Source organism: Camelus ferus, chromosome 9, assembly GCF_009834535.1.
Source record: "Camelus ferus isolate YT-003-E chromosome 9, BCGSAC_Cfer_1.0, whole genome shotgun sequence".
NCBI lineage: Eukaryota > Metazoa > Chordata > Mammalia > Artiodactyla > Camelidae > Camelus > Camelus ferus.
Window position 1 is genome coordinate 20,960,090 of NC_045704.1, and position 26,474 is coordinate 20,986,563.

Genomic DNA, 26,474 nt, shown 5'->3' on the forward strand with positions numbered 1-26,474 from the left:
GACTGTGGCAAAATTCTTTTGTTAAAAAGCCTATAAATTAAAAGCATTTACTTACTAAGTCCCTGTCATGGAACTTTTTAGAGAGTAGCCAGAGGTATAGTTTAATCAATTCGAACCTAGTCTACCTTTTCTTCTGAGATTTTGGATATTACATTTGAAATATAAATATAGCATGCCTAACTTTTATAATTTTTAAGTAATACTGAGAAGAGTGAGATATGGTGTTGATTGTGAAATAAATTCTAAATCTTGAAAACATCAAAGAACTATATCAGATATGGATAAATATTGTGAAATATTTACAGTAGTTATATAGACATTAAATTAGGCATTATTATTATTGAAAAATACACCAAAGCTAATATGAACTTTTATTTTAAAATAGAAGTTTGTTGTGGTTTTGCTTCAATTTTGCCCATTAGAAGCAGGCAGGGTTCACGTTACTACACAGCTCTGTTTCCTCTGATGACGAATCTACTCTAAATTGATACATTTTTTTTAAGGATCAGTCTTTTAATAAAGATGATGAATGAGTCCTTTTAGCTCCATTTAAAACCTTTACCCTACTCTGTCCTTGGGAAAATATCATTTACAGTGATTTTAAAAATGTCTACAATGGATTTTTCTAAAAATTTGTTTTAATTTCAGAAATAATTTTTCAATTCTTCACTCAGAACTTCTGACTGTTGAAAAATTGAAAAATTAAACACTAAAGCTTTAATATTCACTGTTCAATTCAACAGTGAAAGACCATGAACTGTTGGGATTAAATGGTAAAAGCATGATACCTGCCTTTAAGGAGTTTGAAGTTTCACTGGAAGTGGGGATAGGGAGCAGATTTGGAGCAAGTAACACATAAGCAATTAATGATGATTAAAGAAACTTCTGAATACTAGGTGACCTGGCATATAAAGTACTTAATAGTGACTCCTTCAAAAAATAAGATTATTTTTATAAGTTAAATTATTACTGTTTTATGCAACTGATTGATAAATGAGAAATTTTGGCTGTGGTAGTTTAGCAAACAGTATAATTTCCGTAGTGCCTTCAATATGTGCTGATATGTTCAGGATAGGCATTCTGGTCAATTAATGAGGAAACTTATATGTTTGTTAATAGGTATTGAAGAATGGTCTTCAAATTAACTGATTGTTCTGAAATCATTTCTTCGTAAGCCTGAGATGCTTTGGTGATGGTCAGTGGTGCCTTTTAGCCAGCTTGAAAATTTAGGGGAATATATAACAAAGACGATGGCAGAAGATCTTATTTGATTTTTCCACCATTCTAGCACTAACTGGAGCCATTCTTTTCTTTCTGGAAAGGTCATTTGGACTGTTGACTTTCCATTCACATGACAACCTATTATTTATTGATTTAAAAATGGTTGTTGCATCAACTATATTATCAAGTTATTACCTTAATATCTTTGAACCTTGAATTTAGTCTTGTACAAAATAATTTCTTCAACAATCTATAATGATTTTAAAATTTAATTTCTTCATTAGAATAATGGGAGAGGGGGTCTGTCTTTGAGCAGACTACTTATTGGAGATATCACTAAGATCTTAAAAGAGCTATGAAAAATCATCCTTATATTCACGGAAAGCTTGAATAAAGGATGTCCTAAATCTGTGATTCTACTTTCAACTTTAAGGAGATTGGAAGAAATTTGATAATTATGGGTAATGCCACTCAATCTTCTTTGACAAAGGAAGAATATAATTATAGAAAGTATGTTAATTTTCACAAGCCTACTGTGTAGAAGATATTGATAATATTTGATAAGTTTTTCCGATGAATGATGCTCTGTAAGCATATAGGCCATGATGAAACCATTTTTTGTGTGTATCTGTGTATATATTGATAGTTTCTGGCCTGTTCTGCCGTTAATGATGTGCAAAGTGGTTCTCATTTGGTTATGGGATAACTACCTACAAAAAGTTTTCCTTTTGGAAGAAAGTTTAAAATCAGTGAACTAGATATTGTCCACTGCTCTTGGTCAATGTAGTAAATATAAAACCAATATATCAGAGTGATAAAATTGTAGAAACCATAAAAAAGGTTCTATTCTTGATAATTCCAAAGAGTTGTCTCAAGTCTAACTAATTAGCATTTAGCTTGTTTTTACAGTGGAAAGATAATATGTGTATGAATCCAAGAGCTTTGACTATTATGTGCCATTCACTCTTAGATCATTAAAAAATACTATGGCTAAGAACGAAGGAACTTTTTTTTTTTTTTTTTTTAAGGTTTATGCTACCACTTGTACTTAGGGCTTTTTTTGGATCTTTGTAGAATTTGTAAAATACTATTTAAGAAAACCAAGACTGCCTATACTTGTTAATTATTTCATTTCTCACAAAGATGCCTTGATAAAAGTGTTTTTCTGTGTGGTAAAACACAACAAATTGATTTACAAAACCATATGAGCCTATATGAAGTCTAAAAATGTATTTATAAAAACACTGTATGATGTAGCAAATCCTGAAGAGCAAAGCCTCTTATCACAAGACAAAAAAATAACTGCTTTAGTTTAAAATTGTATTGTTATTGAAGAATTCTTATTTGCTTACTTTTAAAAATGGTTGGTTAAAGTTTTCTTTAAATATTTTAGCATAGTCACTGAATCAGAAAGTTCTGAAAGGCTCATAAAGGAATGAGTTTATAGGAGGTCACTAAAATATAAAATAATAAATAGTTCAGAAGTGAAAAAATAAATTCTTCTACTTCCACTACTCTGACTGCACTAATATCATCATGTTACATTATGTACAAGAAAACAAAGAATGTCAAGAAGGGTAATGGGAAGGGAAACAGATTCTGAAGATCCAGTTTCAGAATACCTTGGTATTTTTGTTACAGAAAAGTTGAGTGTGTGATTATTTGGAGGCTAAAAATGCATTTGAAAGCATTTTGGTGTAATGTGTTTGATTACTGATTATTTCTAAAGCTGTTTGCAAATTAACTTTCTCCTTTTTTAAAAATATCCAACTACCAGATAAATTCTAAATCTACTTTTTCAAGAGAGCTAATTTGGATGTTCAACTACTTTAATACTCAGTCCTGGAAATCAATATAGAAAGTCTTAGATATAGTCCTGCTGAGTCTGTTACTTCCTGGAAATTCTTGCTGTAGGTTATAATGACATCAAATGTTTTATGGGTCTGGACTCCCTGCTATTCCTGGACGCTGTTTTCATCAGCCTCTCCAGTTATGTAAATTATTCATATTCATTCTCCCCACCCCCCAGGCTTTCTCTGTCTTCTCTCTGTGTCTGTCTCTCTGTCTGTCTCCCTCTGCAAATAGCTCTTTTACTGAGAGCAAAACTAACACAATACTGCTCCCAGTACGTAATTTTAGTAATGATAGTTGAGTTTTGTTTTTCTCTCAGGATCCCTTACAGCTTTCAGTATGTCTCAGTTCGGCTTTGTGCATCAGATCACTTTGTTGGATGACAGGACCAGAATGACTGCCTTGTTTCCTATATGCTGTATTAATTTTGTATTGCTGCATAACACATTACCACAAAGTTGAGTTCATAAGAACACAAATTTGCTATCTCACAGATTGTGTTGGTTAAAAGTCTAGAAACAGCCTAAGTGGGCCCTCAGCCCAGGGTCTCAGCAGTTGTTCAAGTGTTAGCTGGGGCTGTGTTCTTATCAGGAATGTGAGGTCTTCCAAGCTCATTCAAACCATTAATAGAATTTACTTCCCTGTGGTTGTAGTGTTGTGGAAAAACATGTTACATCTCAGTATTATAGTTTGGTGTTACAGCTCAGTTGTGACAGCAACCTGGATCCGGGCAAGAGACCAAGCAGTACTCAGAGAGTTGGAGAACTCAGGTTTATTACACCAGTGGGCCCAGAGGAGTTAACACTCCAAGCTCTGGACCCCATTTGTAGGTTTACACCGGCTTTTATAGGCTGCCAGTTTACACTTTGCAACATCATATTTAAAGGAAGTATAAGGAAAGTTGACTAATTAAGGACAAGCTTTGTAGAAACGGACCAATCAGGAGGGAAATAACCAATCAGGAGTGAGCTCAGGGAACTAATAGAATTTTAGGTGTAAGTAAGCTGTTTCAGAGGCAAAAAGTGAGATATAGAGCCTCTGGGCCAGGGAACTGGATGGTGCTGGCAGGAGATTTGTGGCCCTCCTTGGGGGTCCTGCCGGTCTTTTTAATGGGGCTTCCCGCCTCAGTAGTTGTTGCTGTTTTCATGCTGGCTGTCAGTCAGAGGTCACTCTCAGCTCTTGGAGGAATTGTCTCAGGTCCTAGCCACGTAGTTCTCTCACAGCATAAAGGCTTACTTCTCCAAAGCCAGCAGGAGAATCCCTTTTACTTCAAATCTCAGTCTCTTTTGAGTAACTCTTGATTGAGTCAGACCCATCCAGGATAATCTCCCTTTTGACTCACTCAAAATCAACATACACAAAAGTCCTTCATCTTAGTCCTGTAAAGTAACGTAATCATGGGAATAAAATCTGACATATTCAGAGACCTGTTGATACTCAAGGGGCAGAGGATTATAAAGAATGTGTGCAAAAGGGAATGGGAATCTTAGGGGCCATCTTAGCATCCTGACTACTGCATATGCCTTGTCTTTTCAGAATGAGTTTCTATTTTCAGCATTGTCCAAGATCAAAGTGTGCTTGTAGGTGTGTTACTAGGTAGTGCTGTGACTAAAGGCCTTCCATAGCCACAGTAAGCCTGTGGTTACCATTCGCATTCATTACTCAGTAACCTTTACCAAACAATTAATGAATACTTTAGTTTTTTTAACCCTATTTTTAGCAGCAAAATAAATATTAAACACCTTCTTTAATTACTGTCGTAACCTGAAAATATTATGAAGATATTTAGAAAAAGAAGATGTTTTTATTTAGAGGTGACATCCAATAAACTATTGGAGTTCAGTATACTTTATGCATTCCACATGAAGAATCTGATCTTTAAAAGTAGTGTGCTTTAACTGTCATCCTTGGTTGTCCTATTTCATGCCCTAGTTAAACATAGAGATATGCTCAGCAAATCTGCAGATGAGACAAAGCTAATAGCATTAGTAAATGTATTGCAGTTACAGAACTGAGATCCAAAAATATTCTAACAATAAAAGCAATCAGCTGAAATTAGCAAGATAATTTTTGACAGGGATAAATATAAAGCCCTGCATTACTCTTTTCCCTAAACAAAAAACAGTGTCTCAGGTGCAGGTTGGTGAATAGATGGCTTAGTATACCTCTTAATAAGTGTGAGAAAGTCTTAGAAATTTTGGTTAATATTGAGTTCTATGTGAGCCAATGGTAGTATGTGGCTGCCAGAAAAGGCTGATTTTCAATTTAGAAATAAGGGAGGAAATAATTCTGCTCTATCTTCTTATCAACAGAGTAAGTAAACCACATCTGCTGTCTTTTTTCTCTTTTCTAGTTTTTCCAAAATAATTTCTCAACATTTGACAACATTTTTGATACCTCTTTATATATTCTTATTTTGTTTATTCTGCTTATTAAATATAAATCACTTTGTATTCTTATTATGTCATTAATTTGTATCTAGTTATTTTGAAAGACCCTTAATTTTTGGCTAAGTTTGCAAGTTATATAAGTCCATATTCATGTCTACTTACATAATGAATGTTTCTACTTATACAATTAGGCTTGTTATACTGGTTTCTTGTCCTTGAACCAAGCATCATCGCCTGTCCAAGAGGGTTAGGAAAAATGAAGAGGATGAAAAATTCTCCTCTCTGTTGCTCATCCTGTACCCCTTCTGACTCTTTGGCATGTGAATGCCTTTCTTCTACAAAACAGGAATAAAATGTGGTTTCACCAGTTGATTCCAAGGCTACATACTATTAAGAAATAAAAATAATGTATTCTCTTGGAAATGATTTCTATGAGATACTTTTAACTACAAGAGAGTTTCACCTGGTGCCTAGACCACCTAGAGAGGTCTAAGACATTTAAGATAAAAGAATTCAAGTAGGTTTTTACACTAAGTGTAAGAAACTGCTCATTCAGGGTATTAAATCACCTCTATGTAAATTGTGTGTGCATGCATTTGCTCATTCAATGTATTCTTTTATTGATGCATTCAAAAATTAATACAGAACTTAATTGTATTATAAGCACTATAATAATTCCTGTATCTTAAGTTTTCTTTCTTAAAAGTAAAAATACTTCAGTATAATCAGTGTCCATTGAACCTCTTAGTCTTTAAATATGGCTGCTAGACTAGCTGACATCCTCCTGGTCTCCTTCCCTTCCTCGCTCCCTTCCTACCTTTCTTCCTTTTTTATTTTGAAATATGTCCTGCATATAAGTGACTGTATATAGTATATCAATGGGGTTAATAATACTAGTAATAGTAATAATAATAACAAGACCCATGTAAATGCCATTCTGTTTCTAAATGTTTGATGCCTCCTTTGGTTATCTCCCAAAATGCATCTTCCTGCTACTACCTACCAATGAAAGAACTCTTTTTAGAGAGTTTAAAAGATCTTTTACATATCCTTTCTTTGCTGTTTCATTATAGTTTTACTGTATACATACGTATCTCTAAACAATAACATTTTTAGTTTTTATTTTTGAAAAATACTTTATAAATGCAATTTATATTTACTTTACATCATGTAAAGTTTTGATATTCATTCTAATTGGACGTGTGCAGCTCTATTCATTTATTCAATTTCAGTTTTGTGTACTGTGCTACTGTGTGAATATACCATAATTTATTTATCAGTTCTGTGGTCAGTGAACATTTATGTTGTTCAGTTTTTTCTTTCTTTCTTCTATCAGAACAGTGCTTCAATAAGTATTCTTAGCCATATCTCTGGTGTATGTGTGCAAGAATTCCCCTAAGGAATGGAGTTGCTGGGCCATAGACTATATGCATGCTCTACTTCATCTGTAGTGCAGATTGTTTCTTCAAGTGGATGTACCTATTTGTATTCCCATCAGCACTGCCTGCGAGTTCCAGTGTTCTGCCACATCCACGGCCCTTGATATTGTCTAATTCTTTAATTTTGGTTTATATAGAGGATGTGAAATGGCATTTCATTGTGGTTTCAATTTTCATTTCTCTGCCTACTAATGAGATAAACTTTTTATTCTTATGTTAATTGATCATCCCTGTTTCTACCTCATGGTGTGACTGTCTTGGTTTCCTTTTTCTATTTGTCTTTTAGGTTGCTCATATTACTGATTTGCAGGATTTGATTAGATGTTGTGTGTCTTAATCCTTTTGTGGCTTAATGTGATTAAATATCTTACCTCAAGTTGTGGGTTGTGTTTATAGTGTTTTTGAGGAACTGAATTTTAATTTATTATTTTAAAAAACATTCTGTATGATTTTTGTTTTTTACATCTTTTAAAACAAACCCTTCCTTACCCCCTAATCATAGAAATATTTCTCTGTAATTTTTTCCATGGGCCTTAAAGTTTTTGCCATTCCCATTTATATTCTCTATGTATTTGGACTTGATTTATGTTATGGCAGAAGGTAGGAATTCATTCTAATTTTTTAAAAGTATCAATCAAGGGTCAGCAAACTTCCTGTAAAGGATAGGATAGTGACTATTTTAGGCTTCTCAGGTTGTATGGTCCCTGTTGTAATATACTTAATTTTGCCATTGTACCACAAAAGCAGCCAAAGACAAGCTGTAAATGGATGAGTGTGGTTGTGTCCCCATAAAACTTTATTTATAAAAGCAAGAGGCTTGTTGGATTTGGCCTGTGGACTGCAGTTGCCAACCCTTGATATGGCTAACTGTCTCAGAAAAATTTTTGTCTTTCTTTTTCCACTGATGTCCAGTGCCTGCTCTGTTACATAATGTTTCCATGTATGTGTGAGTCTGTTTCTAGGCTCTGTGTTTTTTAAAAAATTGTTTTAGTTGTCTGTCCCTGTGCTCATATCCAACTTCCCAATTCCTGTAGCCTTTATTATAAGGTTTGATATCTGGCAAGGAAAGCCCTGATTCTTCCCTCTGATTCTCCTTTAGATGTGCTTTGGCCTTTCTTGGCTTTCCCTCTTCTGCATAAAGCTTAAAAATCAACTTCTCAAGTTCTACAAAAACTCTACTTAGAATTTGATCGAACTGTATTATATCCATTTGGGGAGAACTGAGATTAGAATATTGTATTCCTGTTTTTGAGCACAGTATATCTCTTTTAATTTGGGTCATTTTTAATGTCTTAAACTAACATTTATAATATTCTCTAAGGCCTTGCACATCACTTTTTAGATTTATCCCTACCTACCTTATTTTTGTGTTACTATGGTAAATGGTATCTCTCTAAAAATTGTGTAAAATTTCAGGAAAAATTTATATGCTGATCTTATTTACATCTACCTGGCTAAACTCTCTTAATAATTATAATATTTTTCTTTGAGGTTTATTGTCTATGTACAATGACAGTTTCCTTTCTTCTTTTCCACTCCTCATGCTTTTTATCTATCTTATTTTATTCCATTGACTCCAGCCTCCAGTAAAATGTTGAATAGAAGTTATGAGAATAGAATCCTTGTATTTTCCCTGCTTTTTAAAAAATGATTTAACTGTGTATGATATTCGTGATAGATTTTTGTTTGTTTGGAAGATATATTTTATTAGGTCAAGGAATTTACTTTGTTTTCCCCTCAATACTGGATAATTATAGTTTTTTATTTGATTCTTTTCCTTTTTTTCCCTTATGACTCTCTTTCAGAGAGGCCTATTTTTCCCACGTACTACAAGGCTCTATTTCTCAGAGCATCATCTGCACATTCTTTTAGGTCTGGGTCAAAATGTGTTCTTTCAGAGAGGAATTGTGCCTGCTTCTGCTAGTATGGTCACCACTGTCTTAGGACAGCTTCAACTAAATTTTTGGCCTGAGACTTTGTAGGCCACACGGTTGATATGAATTCCTACATAGGACAGACTTCTTCCCTTTCTTCAAAAGAATCCAGAGTTAAGGCTAAGAATGACTTGTATTATTCTTTCAGTAGGACAGGTTTTTTTGGTTGTTTTTTATCTTTGTTTTTGTCCACCCATCCTGCCTTTCACATTCTGAGGATGTCACCCTTCAAAGGCATCAGGTTTAATAAGGGAGCATCTCTAATCTGCTGTTTCACTCTAAAGGGACTTGGCTTGGTCATCTGTTCTCCACATGTAGCTGATTAAAACTCAGGGTCCAGGTTAGCAAGAATTGTCATAGACTTCAAAGCAGCTGCCAGTTCCCATGCTACTGACTTCTGAGGACTTGTGCTTTCTTTTCATTTTGACCTTTGAGAAGTTATCTTAATTTCTTGTCAGCTGGAAAATGCATCAGAAAAAAAATGTTTTAAAATATTTTATCTAGCATTTTAGTTGTGCTATACCACATGGGGGTGAAAACCTCTTCTGCTGTGTTGCCAAAACCAGTATTTCCCCATAGACTTTACCCATGATGACAGCCTCCTGTCCTGAACTCTGTCCCACCTGACCATGAGTAACATTTGCATCAGTCCTTCTCAAAGCTTGCTGCACATTGAAACCACGTGAGAAGCTTTTAAAAATCCTGATGATCAGGCCACACTCCAGGTAAATTAAAATCTCTGAGACATCAGTAATTTTTAAAGGTCCCACAGGATTCCATCGTGTAGCCAAGGTTCAGAACAACTCCTTAGACTCTAGCTGCCCATTTTGATTCATGTCTATTCCTGTTCACCTGTCTTTTGAATTTCCTCAGCCAAATAGTTTCTTTCAGAGGCCAGGTGACCACATGTACATAAAACACTAACTTTCTAATCCTCCTGACCCCCTTCAAACCGATTTGCTTTCTGTATAACTAAATCTACTCTATCTGTGGTCAACTGAATAGGAAAACATTCAACTTGTTTTATTTTTCTTTGCAACATTCTATATTCTCTTTTTACATCTTTCACACTATGCAATTTCGTTTTCCTCTGCTGAGAAATTTTTAGTGCAAAGTCTCTTAATTTGCTAATTAATTCTGATAGACTAGTTTCATAGTCTCAGCAAATCAGTATGTGACATGCTTGGATTATGAATAGCTTAGCACAGAAAATGAAGTAATTTCCATGGAATAAATTAGAGTCAATTAACATGGCAGAGTCGGTTATCTTTTTGAATAATGCAGATTTGCTCAGAAAAGCATTCTGTTTTGTTTGTAAGATGATCTGGGCTTTTAACCATTATGACTGCCATAGCCCTTTCCCCTTTGGAGCTAATAATAAAAAAGGAGACGGTAAATGACAGGAGCAGCGAGGCCAGCAGTAGCAAAACAGAGAGGTAGGGCGGTCACCATACTTTGTTCTAGGTCAGAGTATGTTAATTGATCATAGCATGTTATTAGAATGGTGTGTTTTATGGCTGTCTTTAATGTAATACTAGCGCATCCAAAAATGTGACACCATTATAAATTTATAATTATTTCTTCTGGAGATATAATGATGACATTTCCTGCAAGTCAAACAAGTTGGAGCTTTCTTATATATCTATTAGGGCTTGGGACTAAGTAAATAGTGATCTAGTTACAATATTAGCAAATGATTAGTTTAACACATTAATTTTAGTGTCTTCAAGATAAAAGATACCTTCCCAAGTGAACAGATGGCTTAACCAGGAAAGGCAGACTTCTTAGGATTTAATGGTGAAAGGTGAGGTCTGGAAAGGTTTAGAGAAAAGCCACATTCTTTAGGTATCACTTAGGCGAGCTGGTCTTTAGAAGCCTGCTACTGCTTTCCATAGTAATGGATAATTATCATTATTTTCCTCCAGGGAACGTTGTGTGGAATAACTAATTAATGATTGCAATGCAGTTTGGAATCTGAGACATTTGGAGTAACTTTTAAGTATTTTGCATTTGAGTATCAGGATAAAATAAGCATGGATAAAGGAAACCTGAAAGCAAAGCTTTTATTTCCAGATTGTGAAATAAATTTTCTGACATTTTATTTTGTTAATAGGTTTAGTTTCTTTTAAAAAAAGCTATTATAATTTCACTTCCTGTTTAAAGATGCTGCTTATTACTATTTTTCAAAAATTCTGCTGCTGCGATGATCGTATGTGCCTAGAAGTGGCTATAAGGTCCAATACATGGCACAATAAATTTTATAAAATGTGGCCTGTTGGTTAATGCTATCTTTTGGTATTTGGAGACCTGAATTTTCACCTTGTTGAATATATCACAGGTTTGTTTTTAAGAAAACCATTCCTAATTGTCACATATCAGGTATTTTTGACCTATGGCTCTTATTTTGCAAACTAGTTATGTGGCGACTAGGTTCCAAAGATCCTGCCTTTCCAGTGAATCACACCTCTTGGTATTTATGCCCTTCTCTGTCTTCTACACATTGAATCTGAGCTGGCTCTTTGTAACCAGACTGATGCTGCACATATTCTGAAGACAGTTCATAAAAAGCCCTGCAACTTCTGCCCTGATTTCTTGGAAAGCTTATTCTGGGGTAAGCCACCTGCTATGTAAGAAGTCCAATTAACCTTGAGATTTCCATGCTGCAAGGTTACTCAGATAAGGCATTTGAAGAGGTCACATAGAAAGATATCTATATATGTACACGTATTTATAGTTATATACATTATATATATATATATAATTATTAAGTTATATATATATATATATATATTCATTTGGCTAGTTCATGGCTATTGCATCCATCCCACCTGAAGTGCCAGACACATGAGTGTAGAACCATCTTAGGTGTCCAAACCAGCCTTCATATGACTCCAGGCTCAGCTGTCATCTGATTGCAAGTACATAAAGGAACTTAAGCATGAGATGCCCAGCTGACCTGAATCCATACACACAATTGTGAGAGAGAACACAGCTCTCTTGTTTTAAGCCCCTAAGCTTTGGGGTGATTTGTTACACAGCAGAAAAAAACAAAGGGCACTGAAGACTTTGACACTGTTTGCTATGCTGGTGTCATAGTGTTTCTTCATTTGGGTTACGTTTGCTGGTAGTATCAGGCAGATCCTTCATATGCCAAGATGATGTTCTTAAAACTTGTCACAATGATATCTAAAGAATACCCTTCCCAGTTTCCAGTGCTATCCATGGGTTTCATGCTTGCTTGAAAATAGAATTGGCTCTGTGACCTATTTTTAATATTTCAAGAAGCCTAACCCTATCTTAGGTGCATTTACCCAAGATAAGGATGCTTTTCTTTTGCTTTGGTTTGGTATTTATCAACCTCTCAGTGTATCTTGTTGAAATAAATTATACTTAAATCCAGTGATATTTTGTTTATTTGTTTTTGTGAGACAAAACCAAAGCATAAGTATGTTTTTTGCAAGCAGTATCTCTAAGTGGAGTATATCTTTTATATGTAATCTGATCTACATTTCAGTATTACATACAACAATTTTCTGAATATATGTTAGAGATCAAGTGAGATAAGAGAATACTCTTTATGTTATGAATAGGATAAAGAAGAAAGTGTTCAACCTGAAAAGAATGTTTACTTGACTATAATTCCTTTTAGGCACTTTCTTGATCAATGTTTCTTAACCTAGGTTCTATCTATGAGGATGCATGGATAAGCTTTAGGATACCTGTGAAGTCTTTGAAATTTTATGTAACATATTTGGTATATGTGCATTTTTCAAGGGAGAGTCTTCATAGATTAGATCAGATTCATAAATGAAATCTATGACCCTAAACCTTACAAATTTATATTTGTTAAGACTCATTGAATTATATACTTAAAATAGGTGAATTTTTATATGTGAATTATATCTCAATTAAATTGACCCTGCCTCAAAAAGCTGTGAATCAGTATTCCCAATGAAAGGCATTTAAAAAATAAAATGCAGACAGCAAGACACCTAAAGGTATCTTCTAGGTGGAACCTTTTTCTTCCAGTTTGCTCTTCCTTCTAGAATGTCACCAAAATAGCTTCTATTTTTGTGTGCTGATTTAGTTCACATGGAAATGGAGGCAAAACTAGGGTAGGACATAGAGGAGTAGGTTAGTCATAAGGTATTACAATGTTATCAGTCTTTGCCTTGACAATGAGGCTCAAATAAGGTCCATAAAATATCATTGGTATTCAGTAAATTATTTTCAAATAAACTTATACTTTAGAAAAATCTGTGAGCTATGTTAGGAACTTTCTAAGTAATTTAAGGCGATGCATATGTCCTTTTGTTATTTAGTTTTGATGATTTATAGATGGGAGCCAAGAAACCTGGGTTTGGCCTTTTGCCAGTAACTTGTGTAAGCAAATACTTGTGACTTTAAACTAATGAAGAGTTCTTATCTCATTTTCTTCACCTATAAAATGAAGACCATATTACTTCCTGTATATACTTTAACATTTCTATACCCTGACCTAAGACCTAGTACATTGACGGCTTATTTTTTTGAATGAAACAATGAATTTCTGATATTTAATAATATTAGTTAATTTATTGAGGGATTAATTTTAGTTTGAATACAGCAGATGGTTCATGTAGGAAAATGGGGGAACATAAAGTTACATTCTGATCATTTTAGATTTTAAACATATATTCATCAAGGTGTAAAATAAGATAATTTTGGTATACTCCACCATAGCTTTATAAAGGTTAATTAATTTGCTCGTTGTTACACACTTAGGGTAAAAGGGGAAAATTGCTATTTAAAACCACATGAACAATCAAGAAAGTAATAAGACAGCCTATGGAATGGGAAAAATATTTGTATCTGATAAGGGGTTAATACCCCAAATATATAAAGAACTCATACAACTCAATAGCAAAGAAAAAATAATTCAAATTAAAAATGGGCAAAGGACCTGAAAAGACATTTTTTCAATGAAGATATATGAATATGAATGGCCAACAGGTACATGAAAAGATGCTCAACATCACTGATTGTTAGGGAAATGCAAATCAAAATCCAATGAGATATTATCCCATTACCTGTCAGAATGACCATCATCAAAAAGATAAGAGATAAATGCTGGTGAGGATGTGGAAAAAAGGGAATCATTGTGTTCTGTTGGTGGGATTCTAAAGTGGTAAAGCCACAATGGAAAAAGAGTATGGAAGAGCCTCAAAAAATTAAAAATAGATATGAAAATGAATATATGTATGTTCATGTATGACTGAAGCACTGTGCTGTATACCAGAAATTGACACTACATTGTAAACTGACTATACTTCAATAAAAAAAAATATAGACAGAAAAAAAAAAATAGAACTACCATATGATCCAGCAATTCCACTTCTGGTAATATAGCCAAAGGAAAGGAAAACACTGTGTCGAAGAGATATCTACATCCCCCTCCATGTTCATAGCAATGTAATTTACATGGAAACAACCTTAAGTGTTCATTTACAGATGACTGGATAAAGAAAATGTTGTGTGTGTATGTTTGTACACATATACATACACGTATATACATATATACACACAATGGAATATTACTCAGCCATAAAAATGGGGATATCCTGCCATTTGAGACAACATGGGTGGACCTTGAGTACATTATGCTAAATGAAACAAGTCAGACAAAGACAAATACCATATGATCTCACTTGTATATGGAATCTGGAAGGAAAAAAAAAAAGACAAAATCCAAACTCATAGAAAAAGAGATCACATTGTGGTTACCAGAGGCTAGAGGAGGGAGGGGGAATTGAGGAAGATGGTTGGTCCAAAGGTGGAAACATCCAGTTATAAAATAAATGCTCCAATCTGGTCCTCTTCCATGCTTCCTATGTAATGAATGACACCACCATCTACCAACTTGCACAAGCCAGAAATCTACAAGCCTTCCTTTACATTTCCCTCTTCCTCATCAACTTACCCAACTCCTGTTGATTTTACTTCATAAATATTTTTGTATACTTAACAACTACCCAGCAATGCCGTAATTCAAAATTACCCAGAACTCTAGCTTTCTAATAGATCTCTTCAATCCATTGTTGTCCTCTCTTCACTATAGTTAAGAGAATGAAGAAACTGATATGCCATCCCCCTGCTTAGTTCTGATGCTGTCACTGCTTTTAGGATGAAGTCCAAAATCCTTATCATGGCCTATAATTTCCTTCATGCTTCGGCCCTGACCACTTCTTTATCTTCATCTCATTGGTCTTACTCTTGGCCCATTGACAATGGCTGGGCTTTCTTTTAGCTCCTCCGAAGTTCCATGCTGTCTCATACCTCAGGATACTTAAATCTGCTTGGATATCTTTCTCCCATTTGTATCTAGTTTATCTGTTTAGTTCATTCTTTCCTTCAGTAGTCTGCTGCAACAGCATCTCCTTAGAGAAGCTTCTGACTTCAGGCTAGATTTGTTTTTTTCTGTTATTTGCTGTCATGCCAAATCTTTCTTTATAGTTTTCTAATAATTTTAAATTATATATTTATTTACGTGATAATTTTACTTGTGTCTGTTTCTTTCATTAAACTGTAAGCTCCATGTGTCTGTTCTGCTCCTAATTTTATCTTTAATTCTTAGCACAATGCTTAGCTTAACAGTGACTTAAACATTGAAGGAATGAAAGAAATGATATTATAGGAAGACATCTTATTTACATACAGCCCCATTTTCAGAGAGTTGTCTGTTTTAAGCGGTGTACCTTGAAGTGATGGTAAGCGTACTCTGGTTCATCCACCCTGATCACACATTTGTTAGGTGGCAGGTGAAGGTAGGGCTTTATAGTGTGGCTGCAGAAACCAAGGACTCTTGAATGCTCTCTCTACAAAGCTCTATTCCAAAAAATAGGTAAGTGACAGATATGATATTACACTATCAAAGTAAGTTTCACTTTGACCAAAAATGCCTAGTAGTGCCCCCAATTGTTTTTTGGGGATAATGAATGCCTCCTAGGTCATCTCAAACCAGCTCACATACTTCTAGTCATCAAAGAACTTGGAGGGTAGCTGTCTGAAATCCAGATGAACAGTGATGAATGAAGGCATCAGATACTCAGAGGGCAGAGAAACATTTCTGAACTACAGAATAATGTAGCCTCTTATTCCAGTCGTAATGTAATTTAGTGGTATTGAGAAACAGTTAAAATTATTTAGGCTTGAGTTTTCCAAATTCTTGCAAAACTTCTGAAGTGTTATATTTAGTAATGTGTTGTTTGCTTATTTGTTTTTTTGTTGTTGTTGTTGTTCTCTTGTCACATTTTCTTAACCAGGAAAATTTTTGATTTGGTGCTTATTCTGATAATACAGATGGCATAATGTCTCACTGCTCTGACAGATGATTTATTTTGTTATTTCTCCTATTTTCTATTTCCTCTCTTTTGCTTTCCTTTCCTCCTTTGCTCTCCTCTCTCTAGCCCTTTTTTCTTTAAGCTATCTCAAGACCCCATCTCTTATTTATGTGCTCTCATGGTCAAGTCAATTTATAAATGTAGACAGAAATATGTACAAATGTCAGCTTTATATTTTGAGTGGAAATTACCTTACTAGAATGTTTATAAAAATGGATTACTTCTCTCAGGAGATTCATTCGTCAAGACAGAAGTTGGTCCTCCTGTAGAAAATGGAATGGAAATAGAAGCAGTCAAAATACACTAGGATAAACACAGTGATCAGGGATTAGATGGGGAGGGGAAGCCTTATTTGGAGGAAAAATGCTGGCTGCTTGTGAGGCAAAGAAATAGAACAGCAAATGTTCCTTCAAATTACAACACAAGAGGAAGGTTATCTGGGGATGTACTAGACTTAAAATTTTATCCGGGACTGCCTTGAACCAAGGCTGAGCTCCTAGAATTATAGGTATATCCATGCAGATGTCAACATCATAATTTCATGGGATTCTAGAACCTAAGCACTGAAGGACTCTGTAAGACAAGAAGGGCATGTCTTATCCAAAGTCACACAACATGTCATAGCTGGGACTAGGACTCAGATATTCTGATTCCAAGGTTATTTTTAAACTTCACTGCTTATAAGCACTGTATTGTTTTCCAGTTCCTGGAGATGTACCCCGCTTTATCACCTGTGTTCTTCCCTATCCTCTCTAGTTTGCTTTGTGGGATGTGCTCATCAGGCACTGTTTCAGTCACACTTCCAGTTCTGGCACCCTTATTATCACTAGCAATACCACTTAACCTAGAGGGGAATGACTTAGTAGATTATGCAGCCTACCTAGATTCTTCTCACTTGCACACAGAGAGAAGCAGTTTATTTGACAGAGAGAAGCAGTTAATTTTATCTGCGGTTGAAAAATCTGTCCTGAGAATATTCAAGGACTTTCTTAAGGGAATTAATATCTTAACTCTTTTGTACCAACGTAAAGATTTCCATCATGTGTAGAAAATAGCACTCCCTTTACTGTAAGCATATTTTGGGGGTAAAAAGATGAGTTAATTCCTACCTACTATGACTAAAGTACTTCAGGAAGTCTAGCCAGGCAGGCCTATTATGGACTGTAGCTAATTAAAGAGAAGTGCTTCCCAGTTCACTTCTTCTGTACCTTCTTTATGCACTGAAGAAGATGGTTTTTACTCAACACGATGTTTCTCCAGTATATGTGGTTTAGAAAAAGAGGCAAGTTGGTAGTGCACCACTTCCTCTGTGATGGACCTTTTACATTTGGGATGCTTTTGTCTCCACTTAGCCCGTTTATTATTCTGCCTTTGAAGTCAACGTTTTTTATTAAAGTTACTTATAAAACACAGATGTCTATGATTGTTTTGATTGTATTGTGAACTCTTCCTAAACTGTGTTTTTCTTTAGTAGATATTTAGTTTCCTCATGTCTTCAGAAAACATACACATGCACGCAATTCATGTGGTCAAACCACATCCTATATAACATGTGGATGATAAAATAGCTTGCTTCTAAAATGAGCTATTTATTACTATTTGAAGAAATAGTAATGATATACAGGGAGCATAGAAGAGCTTTATTGAGGAGATAATTTTATGTGAAGATTAACTTATATGCATCTCCAATAGATAGCACATTAGTTAACAGCATAGGAATTGTGTCTGATGTGTAAAACAGCTTACCCCTCAGCGTTCACTACATACAGACCAGCATAAGGAAACTGGTGACAGCTGAAAAGCAAATTATCAAACTCCAAGTTAGATAAGTATGTGTTTCTGAGGTCAGAAAGTGACCCACTCTTTTAATATATCTAAAAGCCCTTTAATGCAGGTGTTTTAAAAAACTTAATTTTGCTTCATGCTACCAAACCATCAAAGCCATATAACTATTTAGATGGACACTGAAGAGATATTAAAAAATGGACAAAAGACCTGAATAGTCATTTTTCCGAAGAAGACATACAGATGGCCAACAGGCACATGAAAAGATGCTCAACATCAGAGAAATGCAAATCAAAACCACAAATGAAGTATCACCTTACACCTGTCAGTGAGGGAAGATTCTTGTGGACAGGTCCCTCTGACTTTCACATGAGACCACTATGGAATCAAACTATAAAAGAAAGACAACAGGAAAATCTCCAAACAACTCCAAATAACACACTTCTAAATAATCCATGGGTGAAAGAGAAAGCCTTGAAGAAAAAAAAATTTGAAGGATTATAAAGATATATGTATATATATATGTATTCTTTATGTACATGGATATATGTAAATAAATTATAATAAATAAACTTCACACTCATAACTTTGACAACTTAGAAGAAATCAACCAATTTCTTGAAAATCACAAACTACTAAAACTCAGTCAAGATGAAACAGATAATCTGAATAGTTCTATAACTATTACAGAAATTTAATTTATAATTTAAAAGATCTCCCAAAAGAAATATCCAGGTCCAGATGCTTTCACTGGAGAATTTTACCAAACATTCACTGTTTTACACAATTACTTCCAGAAAATAGATGAAAAGCAAATACTTCCCAACTTACTTTATGAGGTCATTATTACTGATACCAAAACCAGGCAAAGGCAGCACAAAAAAGAAAACTGCAGGCCACTATCTCTCATGAACTTAGATGTAAAAAAATCCTCAATTAAATTTTAACAATCAAATCCAAAAGTGAGCAGAAAGAATAATATATTATGACTAAGTGGGATTTATTACAGGTGCAAAGGCTGATTCAATATTCAAAAATTAATGTAATCCATCATATCAACAACTAAAAAAGAAAAGCCTTCTTATTACATGATCATATTAACACCCATTCATGATTAAAAAAAAAAACAACAAAAAAACCTTTCAGGGCATTAGGAAGAAAGGGGACTTTCCTCAACTTCATAAAGAGCATCTACAAAAAAAACTTACAGCTATCATAATACTTACTGGCAAAAGACCAAACCCTTGAATGTTTTCCCTCTAAAATTGGGGAAAAGGCAAGGGTGTCCACTATTACCACTCTTCCTCAACATAGGACATAGTTCTAGCCATTCCAATAAGGCACGAAAAAGAAATAAAGAGCATAGATTGGAAAAGGAAAAGAACGCTCTATTTGATGATTGTCTGAAAGAATGAATCTACAAGGAAAAACTAGTACTAGTACTAATAAGTGCATTGAGTACGGTCCTAGAATACAAGATTAACATATAGAACCAGCTGAAGCTCTTTCTGTACATTGGCAATAAGTGGGAGCCAAAATAAAAATGCAATACCATTTACAAATGCTTTGAAAAAAAGAAATACCTAGGTAAAAAAAAATTAACAAAACATGTAGAGATTATATATGATGAAAATTATAAAATGCTAATAAAAGAAATCAAAGAAAAAGATACTTGAAGCAACATGCTGTGTTCATGGATTAGAAAACTCAACAGAGTGAAGATGTTAATTCTCTAACTTCATCTATAGGTTTAACATAATTCCTATTAAAATCTCAGCAAGTTTTTATAGATACTGACAAGCTTATTCTAAAATTTACATGCAAAGAAAAAGACCCTAAGGATAGCCAGAAATTTGTGGAAAATCATAAAGTGGGAAGAATCACCCTTTCCAATATTAAAGCTTACTATATAACTGCAGTAGTCAAGAAAGTGCAGTTCTGGCAGAGGAATAGTTACAAAGATCAATGGTACAGAACACAAAACTCAGAAAAGGAGCAACATGAATGGGCTCAACTGATTTCTGACATGGGTGAAAAAGCAATTCAATGAAGGAAAGATAACTTTTTAAGTAAATGGATGGAGCAATTAGACATCCATAAGCAAAAAAATGAACTTTGACCTAAAGTCTCTTATCCTTCTACAAAAAAAGCTCTCAAAATGGATTACAGATTTAAATGGAAAATGTACAGCTATAAAACTTCAAGAAAAAAAGAAAGAAAATCTTTAGGACCTAGGACTAAGCGGTGTTCTTTGACTTGACACCAAAAAAAACAAAAAACAACAAAATCTCCTAACAACTTATAAGATTTAAAAAAATGAATAAATTAGACTTCATCAAAATTAATTTTTTTTCTCTGCAAAAAGACCCTGTTAAAAGGATAAAAACACAAGTTACAGGCTTGGAGAAAATATATATTTAAGTCATATATCCAACAAAGGCCAATCTAAAATATCTAAAGAACTTTGAAAATTCAACACTAAAAAGCCAAACAATCAAATTAGAACATGGGCAAAAGACATGAACAGACATTTCACTGAAGAGGATACACAGATGCAAATAAACATGCTTTTCTATTAAGGAAATTCAAATAAAAACTACAATGAAATATCATTATCCACCTATCAGAATGGCTAAAATGAAAAACTGATAACACCAAAAGCTGACTGAAGTTGAGTGAAATGGATCACTCATACATTGCTGCTGTTTGGCATTTCCTTTCAAAACTAAAAATGAGCTTCCCATGCCATCCAGAAATTACATGCTTGAGCTTCATCCCAGATTTATTTTCAAATACAAACTTTTACATGAATGTAAGGAACATATACATATAACTTATGTTTATATATGTGTGTGTATATATATATTCCTTATATTCTTTATATATAAATGTGTGTGTATATATATAGCATATATATGACAGGATAGAAGATATATATATATATCATACATATATATGATATGATAGAATAAAAAAGCCAATCTTAAAAGGATATACACTGCAGGATTCCATTCATGTAACATTCATGAAATAACATAATTATATATATGTAGAATAGATTAGTGGTTACCAAAGGTTAGGAATAAAGGAGAAAGGGACTGGTGTAAGCTATAAAGAGATAACAGGAGGGGAGTCTTGTGGTGATGGTACTCTCTCTGACTGTTGAAATAGTAATACAAGGCTATGCATGGAGCTATACCCACACATTATAAGTAGTGAAATTCAAATAAGCTCTATGGATTGTAACTATGTCAATTTTTCAGTATGGTACTGTACTATAGTTTTGCAAGATTTTAACATCAGGGGAGGCTAGAGGAAGGATACATGGGGCATCCCTGTATATTCCTTTGCAACCTCCTGTGAATCTATAACTATTTCAAAATTTTAAAATTTAAAAAGAAATCACCACAACTATGCAAAAGCAAAGGCTTGGCCAGGTATCAAAGGTTGGTAAAAAAGAATAACATCTTTAAATGAATGCAAAACTTAGGAGAGTAAATATCATTTTCCTATGTTTCCCCTCTGCATTAGTTTCTTAGAGCTGATGTAACAAAGTACCACAAACTAGGTGGCCTAAAACAGCAGAAATACACTCTTCGCACAGTTCTGGAGTACTATAATGAGTTACAGATATCATCAAAGAACTCTAACTTGTGGAATGAACACGCTCTTGGCCTTCAGGACCTTATACTTTCCTAGGGTTCTACTCCTTTCCCAATCATCCCTCTACCATCACTATCTCCTAAATGTAGTCATTTTCTTTAACTTTATGGTTTCTAATCAACTTAATTTTTCCTAACTATTCTATTAGAACATATATGCATATGTTCATGACCCACTACTGGATTGAAAATGTGTTTATAACACTTTAAAAATGTATTCCCATCACCTAGCAAAGCAACTTGAATAAATTGTTTTAAGTTACTGTACACTCTGTTGAATGTATCTTTAGATAAACAGAAGTTTTAAAGACGTACTGCCATTTGTCTAATTTTGTTTTGGTTACCTGTGCCTTGGTGTCATATCCCAGAAAGTACTGCCAAATCCAACTCATGAAGCTTTTCCCCTATGTTTTCTCCTAGATGTTTTATAGTTTTCAGTCTTAAATTTGGTACTTTGATCCATTTTGTGTTAACTTTTGTACATGACAGAAGGTAAGGATATAACTTTATTCCTTTGCATGTGGGTATCCAGTTTTCTCAGCTTCGTTCGTTAAGGGTACAGTCCTTTCCCGCACTGAATAGTCTTGGCACTCTTGTCTAAAATAATTTTGCCATATATCTGAGGGTTTATTTCTGGTCTCTCTATTCTATTCCATTCATCTATATGTCTGTCTTTATGCCAGTACCACATTATTTGGTTACCGTAACGTAATAAGTTTTGAAATAAGATTTTCCCTAATTATTCTGTTCTACAGTAACCTTACCAGCCCAACATTCTCACCAGTTGACCTACTCCTTGCAACAGGAACTTCCTGCTTGCTGATTGTAGCTCACTCACCTGGGCACCGTCCTCCTGTCACTTCCCTCACAACCGTCCAGGGCTCCTTCCCTTGCTCCAATGAGGAGATCACAGCCGGCTTAGAAATAGAAAGTCCTAGTTATAAGGAAAGAAATGGAAATGAGGTGGAAGTGAAAGTACCCAAATACTGTGACTCAGAATTGATGAAAAAAATATATAGATGGTACTTGATAAGGTCTAGAGAAGAAAGAAAGGTCAAATTCTCATGTTCAGATAAACTCAGGATCATAAAAAACAAAGCAAACAAATAGGGGGTATATATAATATAGAATATTATATATTATAATTAAATATTTAATTTTAATTATATAAGCTCTCTCTTTATTTTTCTTTGAGGGAAAAAAAGGCGTTTCTCAAAATACTCTCAGATATTTTCCCATGTTAAATGCAAAGTTCTTAGGATGTAACTTCTAAATGCAAATTGTTTAAAAGAGAGTACATTTGCTGTAGTAAATGGAATAGTGTTCATTTCAGCTGTAAATAGTAGATGACACTTTTTTATTACGTCTTATTGTTCTTATTAGCTCTACTGCACTTTGTAGGTATTGCATTTTTTACAAATTGACAGCTTGTGTCAAGCAAGTCTATCAGTGCCATTTTCTAACATTTGCTCACTTTCTGTGTCTACATCACATTTTGGTAATTCTCACAATATTTCAAACTTTTTCTTTATTAAATATTTTATGATGATCTATGATCAATGATCTTCGATGTTACTAATGCAGAAAGATTACAACTCACTTTTTAGCAAGTATTTTTTAATAAAATATGTACATTTTTTGCATATGTTATTGTACACTTAATAGACTACAGTATAGTGTAAACATAACTTTTATATGCACTGGGAAACCAAAAAACTTGTCTACTTTATTGCGGTGGTCTGGAAACAAACCCATGTCTCAGAGGTATGCTTGTACCTCACTTGTGGGTTTTTTGTTTTTTTCTTTAAGAAATAAAGAGTAAAAGTCTCTATAGAAGACAAGGAACAGGATTCTATTTTTTGATCCATGAAGGCTACATGTAAAGCAGATGAAATTTCTTAATCCACTCCATTACGATGTTAATTGAGAAGGCTAAAAAGCTTCACACCAGGACCTGTGTGTTTAGTTTTATCTATGCTAGTGCAACCTGCATGTTTAGTACAGTGCAAGTGAAACAAAAGACAAAGCCTGGTTTCTTTGACCACGTTAAGCTTTAATGGTACAGGATTCCAATACTGCTCCTTAATCATCAAGGAAGAAAGTCAGTTATAAGAAAGGATAAGAGAAAAGTGTGAGGATGGAGACAATGAAGGTGCACCTCCATCTAGCTGTGCTCATTTCTACACAAAGAGAAAATTCATCTAGTTGTTTGAAAGGTAGACCTAAAATTCATAGTGGAGAAAGCAGAAATTCCAAGAAACAGATTCTGAGTTATTAGAGGCAGATAACTTTACCCAGTGAAACCAAGTTCCTATAGTTCTCCAACATCACATCTTTTATAAAGTCTTCTGCGCAGGGTTCAGACAATCCCTTTCCTCCTGAGGAACATCTATAGCCACATCTTTGAACACCACCATCTCCTAAAATGACAAATTACAGTACTACTTTTGAAATTATAAGAAACATTTTTTCAAAAGAAAGAAGTGAGAGGTAGAGGGAAAGAGAGATGATTGCTATGTACAGAGTGGAGAATATAGGACATAACTATGTATAATAACCTTCTATGGTGACATATGATAACAAGAAAAGATTTCAATTATCAGTATCAGGAATTAAAACGGGTGCATTTATATAGATCTGACAGGCATTAAAATGAAAATAAGGGAGTATTATAAATAACTTTATGCCAATAAATTTGACATCTAAGTTGAAATAAACTAATTCCCTGAAAGGTACAAATTAATAGATAAGGGTCTTTGAGGGGCTTTATTTTTTTTTTCTTTAATCAGTTTAGTAACTTGTACTAATAATAAATTAAGGAAATTAAGAAATTAAAGTCTCCCTATGAAGAAAACTCTAAACTCACATGGTGATCTAGTTTTCTACTGCTGCAGCACAAATCACCATAAGTGTAGTAGCTTAAAACAAAACATTTTTTTATCTGTTGGTTAGGAGTCCAACAGGAGTTTTACTAGACTAAATCAAGGTGTCGGCAGTGCTGTGTGCCTTTCTGGCAGCTCTAGAGAAGAGTCCATTTCCTTGCTTTTTCTGGCTTCTAGCGGCTACTTAACATTCCTTGGCTCGTGGCCCTGTTCCTCCATCTCCAAAGCTAGAAATGTTGCATTTCTCTAACAGAAGTATGCATATACCATACTCACATCCTCTTTTGACTGACTCTTCAGATAACCCAAGATAATCTCCCCATCGCAAAAGCATTAATTTAATCACATCTACAGTCTCTCGCCATGTAAGGTAACATATTCACAGGTTCTAGGATTAGCATATAGATAGCTCTGGGGGGAGCTGTCATTATTTTGCCTGCCACAGATGTTTTTTCTGGCAAATTCTATCAGACAATTAAGGAATAATACTAATTCTATTAAAAAAAAAAAAAAACCTCTTCCAGAAAACAAAGGACAATGCATGTTCTGATTTATTTTATAAATTAAGGTGGAATAGATATTTTCACATAAAGAAAGCTAAGAGGAATCTGTCATCAGAAGACACAAAGTATAGAAAATGTTAAGGGCAGATCTTCAGGCTAAAAAGAAATTCAGATCTCAAGAAGAGAGAGCAATTGAAAATTGTATACATGTGAATAAATAAAATGTATTTGCAAAGAATCAAATGAAGGATTTTTTTCAAGATTTTCAACTTCCTTTGTTTCTATGGATTTTCCACTTTTCATTTTGTATATTTGTCCCTTTTCATTGATCACTAATATTCAAAGATTAGTGATCTATCTTGATTTATCTTATTAAATTTTTTTCCTGTTTTCTAACACAATTTTTATCTTTGTAAATTCCTTCCAGATTTCCCTCTACTTACTTTTAACTTACATATTTTTATTATTTTTCAGAAGCATTTAAAGTTATGACTTTTCCCTTAGAGTCCTGCTTTAACTAAATCCCATGGGTTCCAATATGTAGTGCTATCACATTATTAGAAATCCTTTACTTTTAGATTATATTTCTTCTTTGATCCAGGAGTTATTAAGACAAATTTTATAAACTGCTGTAAGAATAGCTTTATTATTTTTCTGATTTTGTAATTAAATTCTAGTTGTATTTCACTGTGTTCAGGGAATATTGCTTATCATTTGTACTTTTTGGACTTTACTGTGGCCTAATATGTCATTTTTATCTGAATGGTTCATAAACACTTGAAAGGAATGCATATTCACCATTATTAGGATTTAACATGTATCAGTAAGGTAGGTTTGATGGAGTATGTAAATTTGTACTTCAATATCCTTACTAAATTTTGTCCACTTGACCTGACATTGACTAAGAGGGTTAATTTATGTCCCCTACTGCTGGCAAGTGTCTATTCTTCTATATGCTCTTCTGTTTGTTTTAGGAAAGTTGCTGCTATAATATTTGATATATGTGCAATTCATAACCATTGTATCTTCATTTTGCTATTTACACCTTAGAATTATGTAGTGTCTATTCTTCTTTGCCATGTTTAATAGTGTGATGTGGCCTGAATTTTAGTGTGTTTTCTTTTAGTTTCAATTTGCCTGGTATACTTTGTCCATTCTTTTATTAAACTTTCTGAATTGCTTAAATGTCTGAAGCAGAGAGTTGAGTTTTAATTCGTGACTCAATCTGAAAGCCTTTTTTTTTTTTAGTAGGTGAGTTAAAGCTCAAATACAGTTATTGATAAGACATATATTTGCTCTTTGGTCTTAGTTTTACCATACAATTAAGTCGCTCATTTTATATATATATAGTCATCCCTTGATAACCATGGGGAATTGGTTCCAGGACCTCTGCAGATATCAAAATCTGCAGATGTGCGAGGTCCTCAT

At 34.1% G+C, this 26,474-nt stretch overlaps 1 protein-coding gene and 1 long non-coding RNA gene across 15 annotated transcripts in view; one reads left to right on the forward strand and one right to left on the reverse strand.

Annotated features, from left to right (window-relative positions):
* Window positions 1-26,474, forward strand: part of LOC116666059 (probable G-protein coupled receptor 158) — a 94,924-nt gene that overhangs the window by 51,867 nt on the left and 16,583 nt on the right. The window contains exon 3 of one of the 10 annotated variants that reach the window (XM_032488107.1): window positions 22,417-22,555. The exons of the other annotated variants lie outside the window; for them this stretch is intronic. Within the exon in view, the coding sequence (XP_032343998.1) occupies window positions 22,417-22,419 (3 nt within the window). The 3' untranslated portion in view covers window positions 22,420-22,555. Of the gene's footprint in view, window positions 1-22,416; window positions 22,556-26,474 lie in introns of those variants that run through there. 10 annotated transcript variants of the gene reach the window in all.
* Window positions 6,293-26,474, reverse strand: part of LOC116666062 — a 36,895-nt gene continuing 16,713 nt past the window's right edge. The window contains exons 5-8 of one of the 5 annotated variants that reach the window (XR_004322936.1): window positions 23,956-24,081; window positions 22,500-22,595; window positions 16,406-16,477; window positions 6,293-9,293 (exon numbers count right to left, since the gene is read on the reverse strand). This is a non-coding gene — a long non-coding RNA (uncharacterized LOC116666062). The other 4 variants (XR_004322935.1, XR_004322934.1, XR_004322937.1 and 1 more) reach the window with 4 other exon arrangements.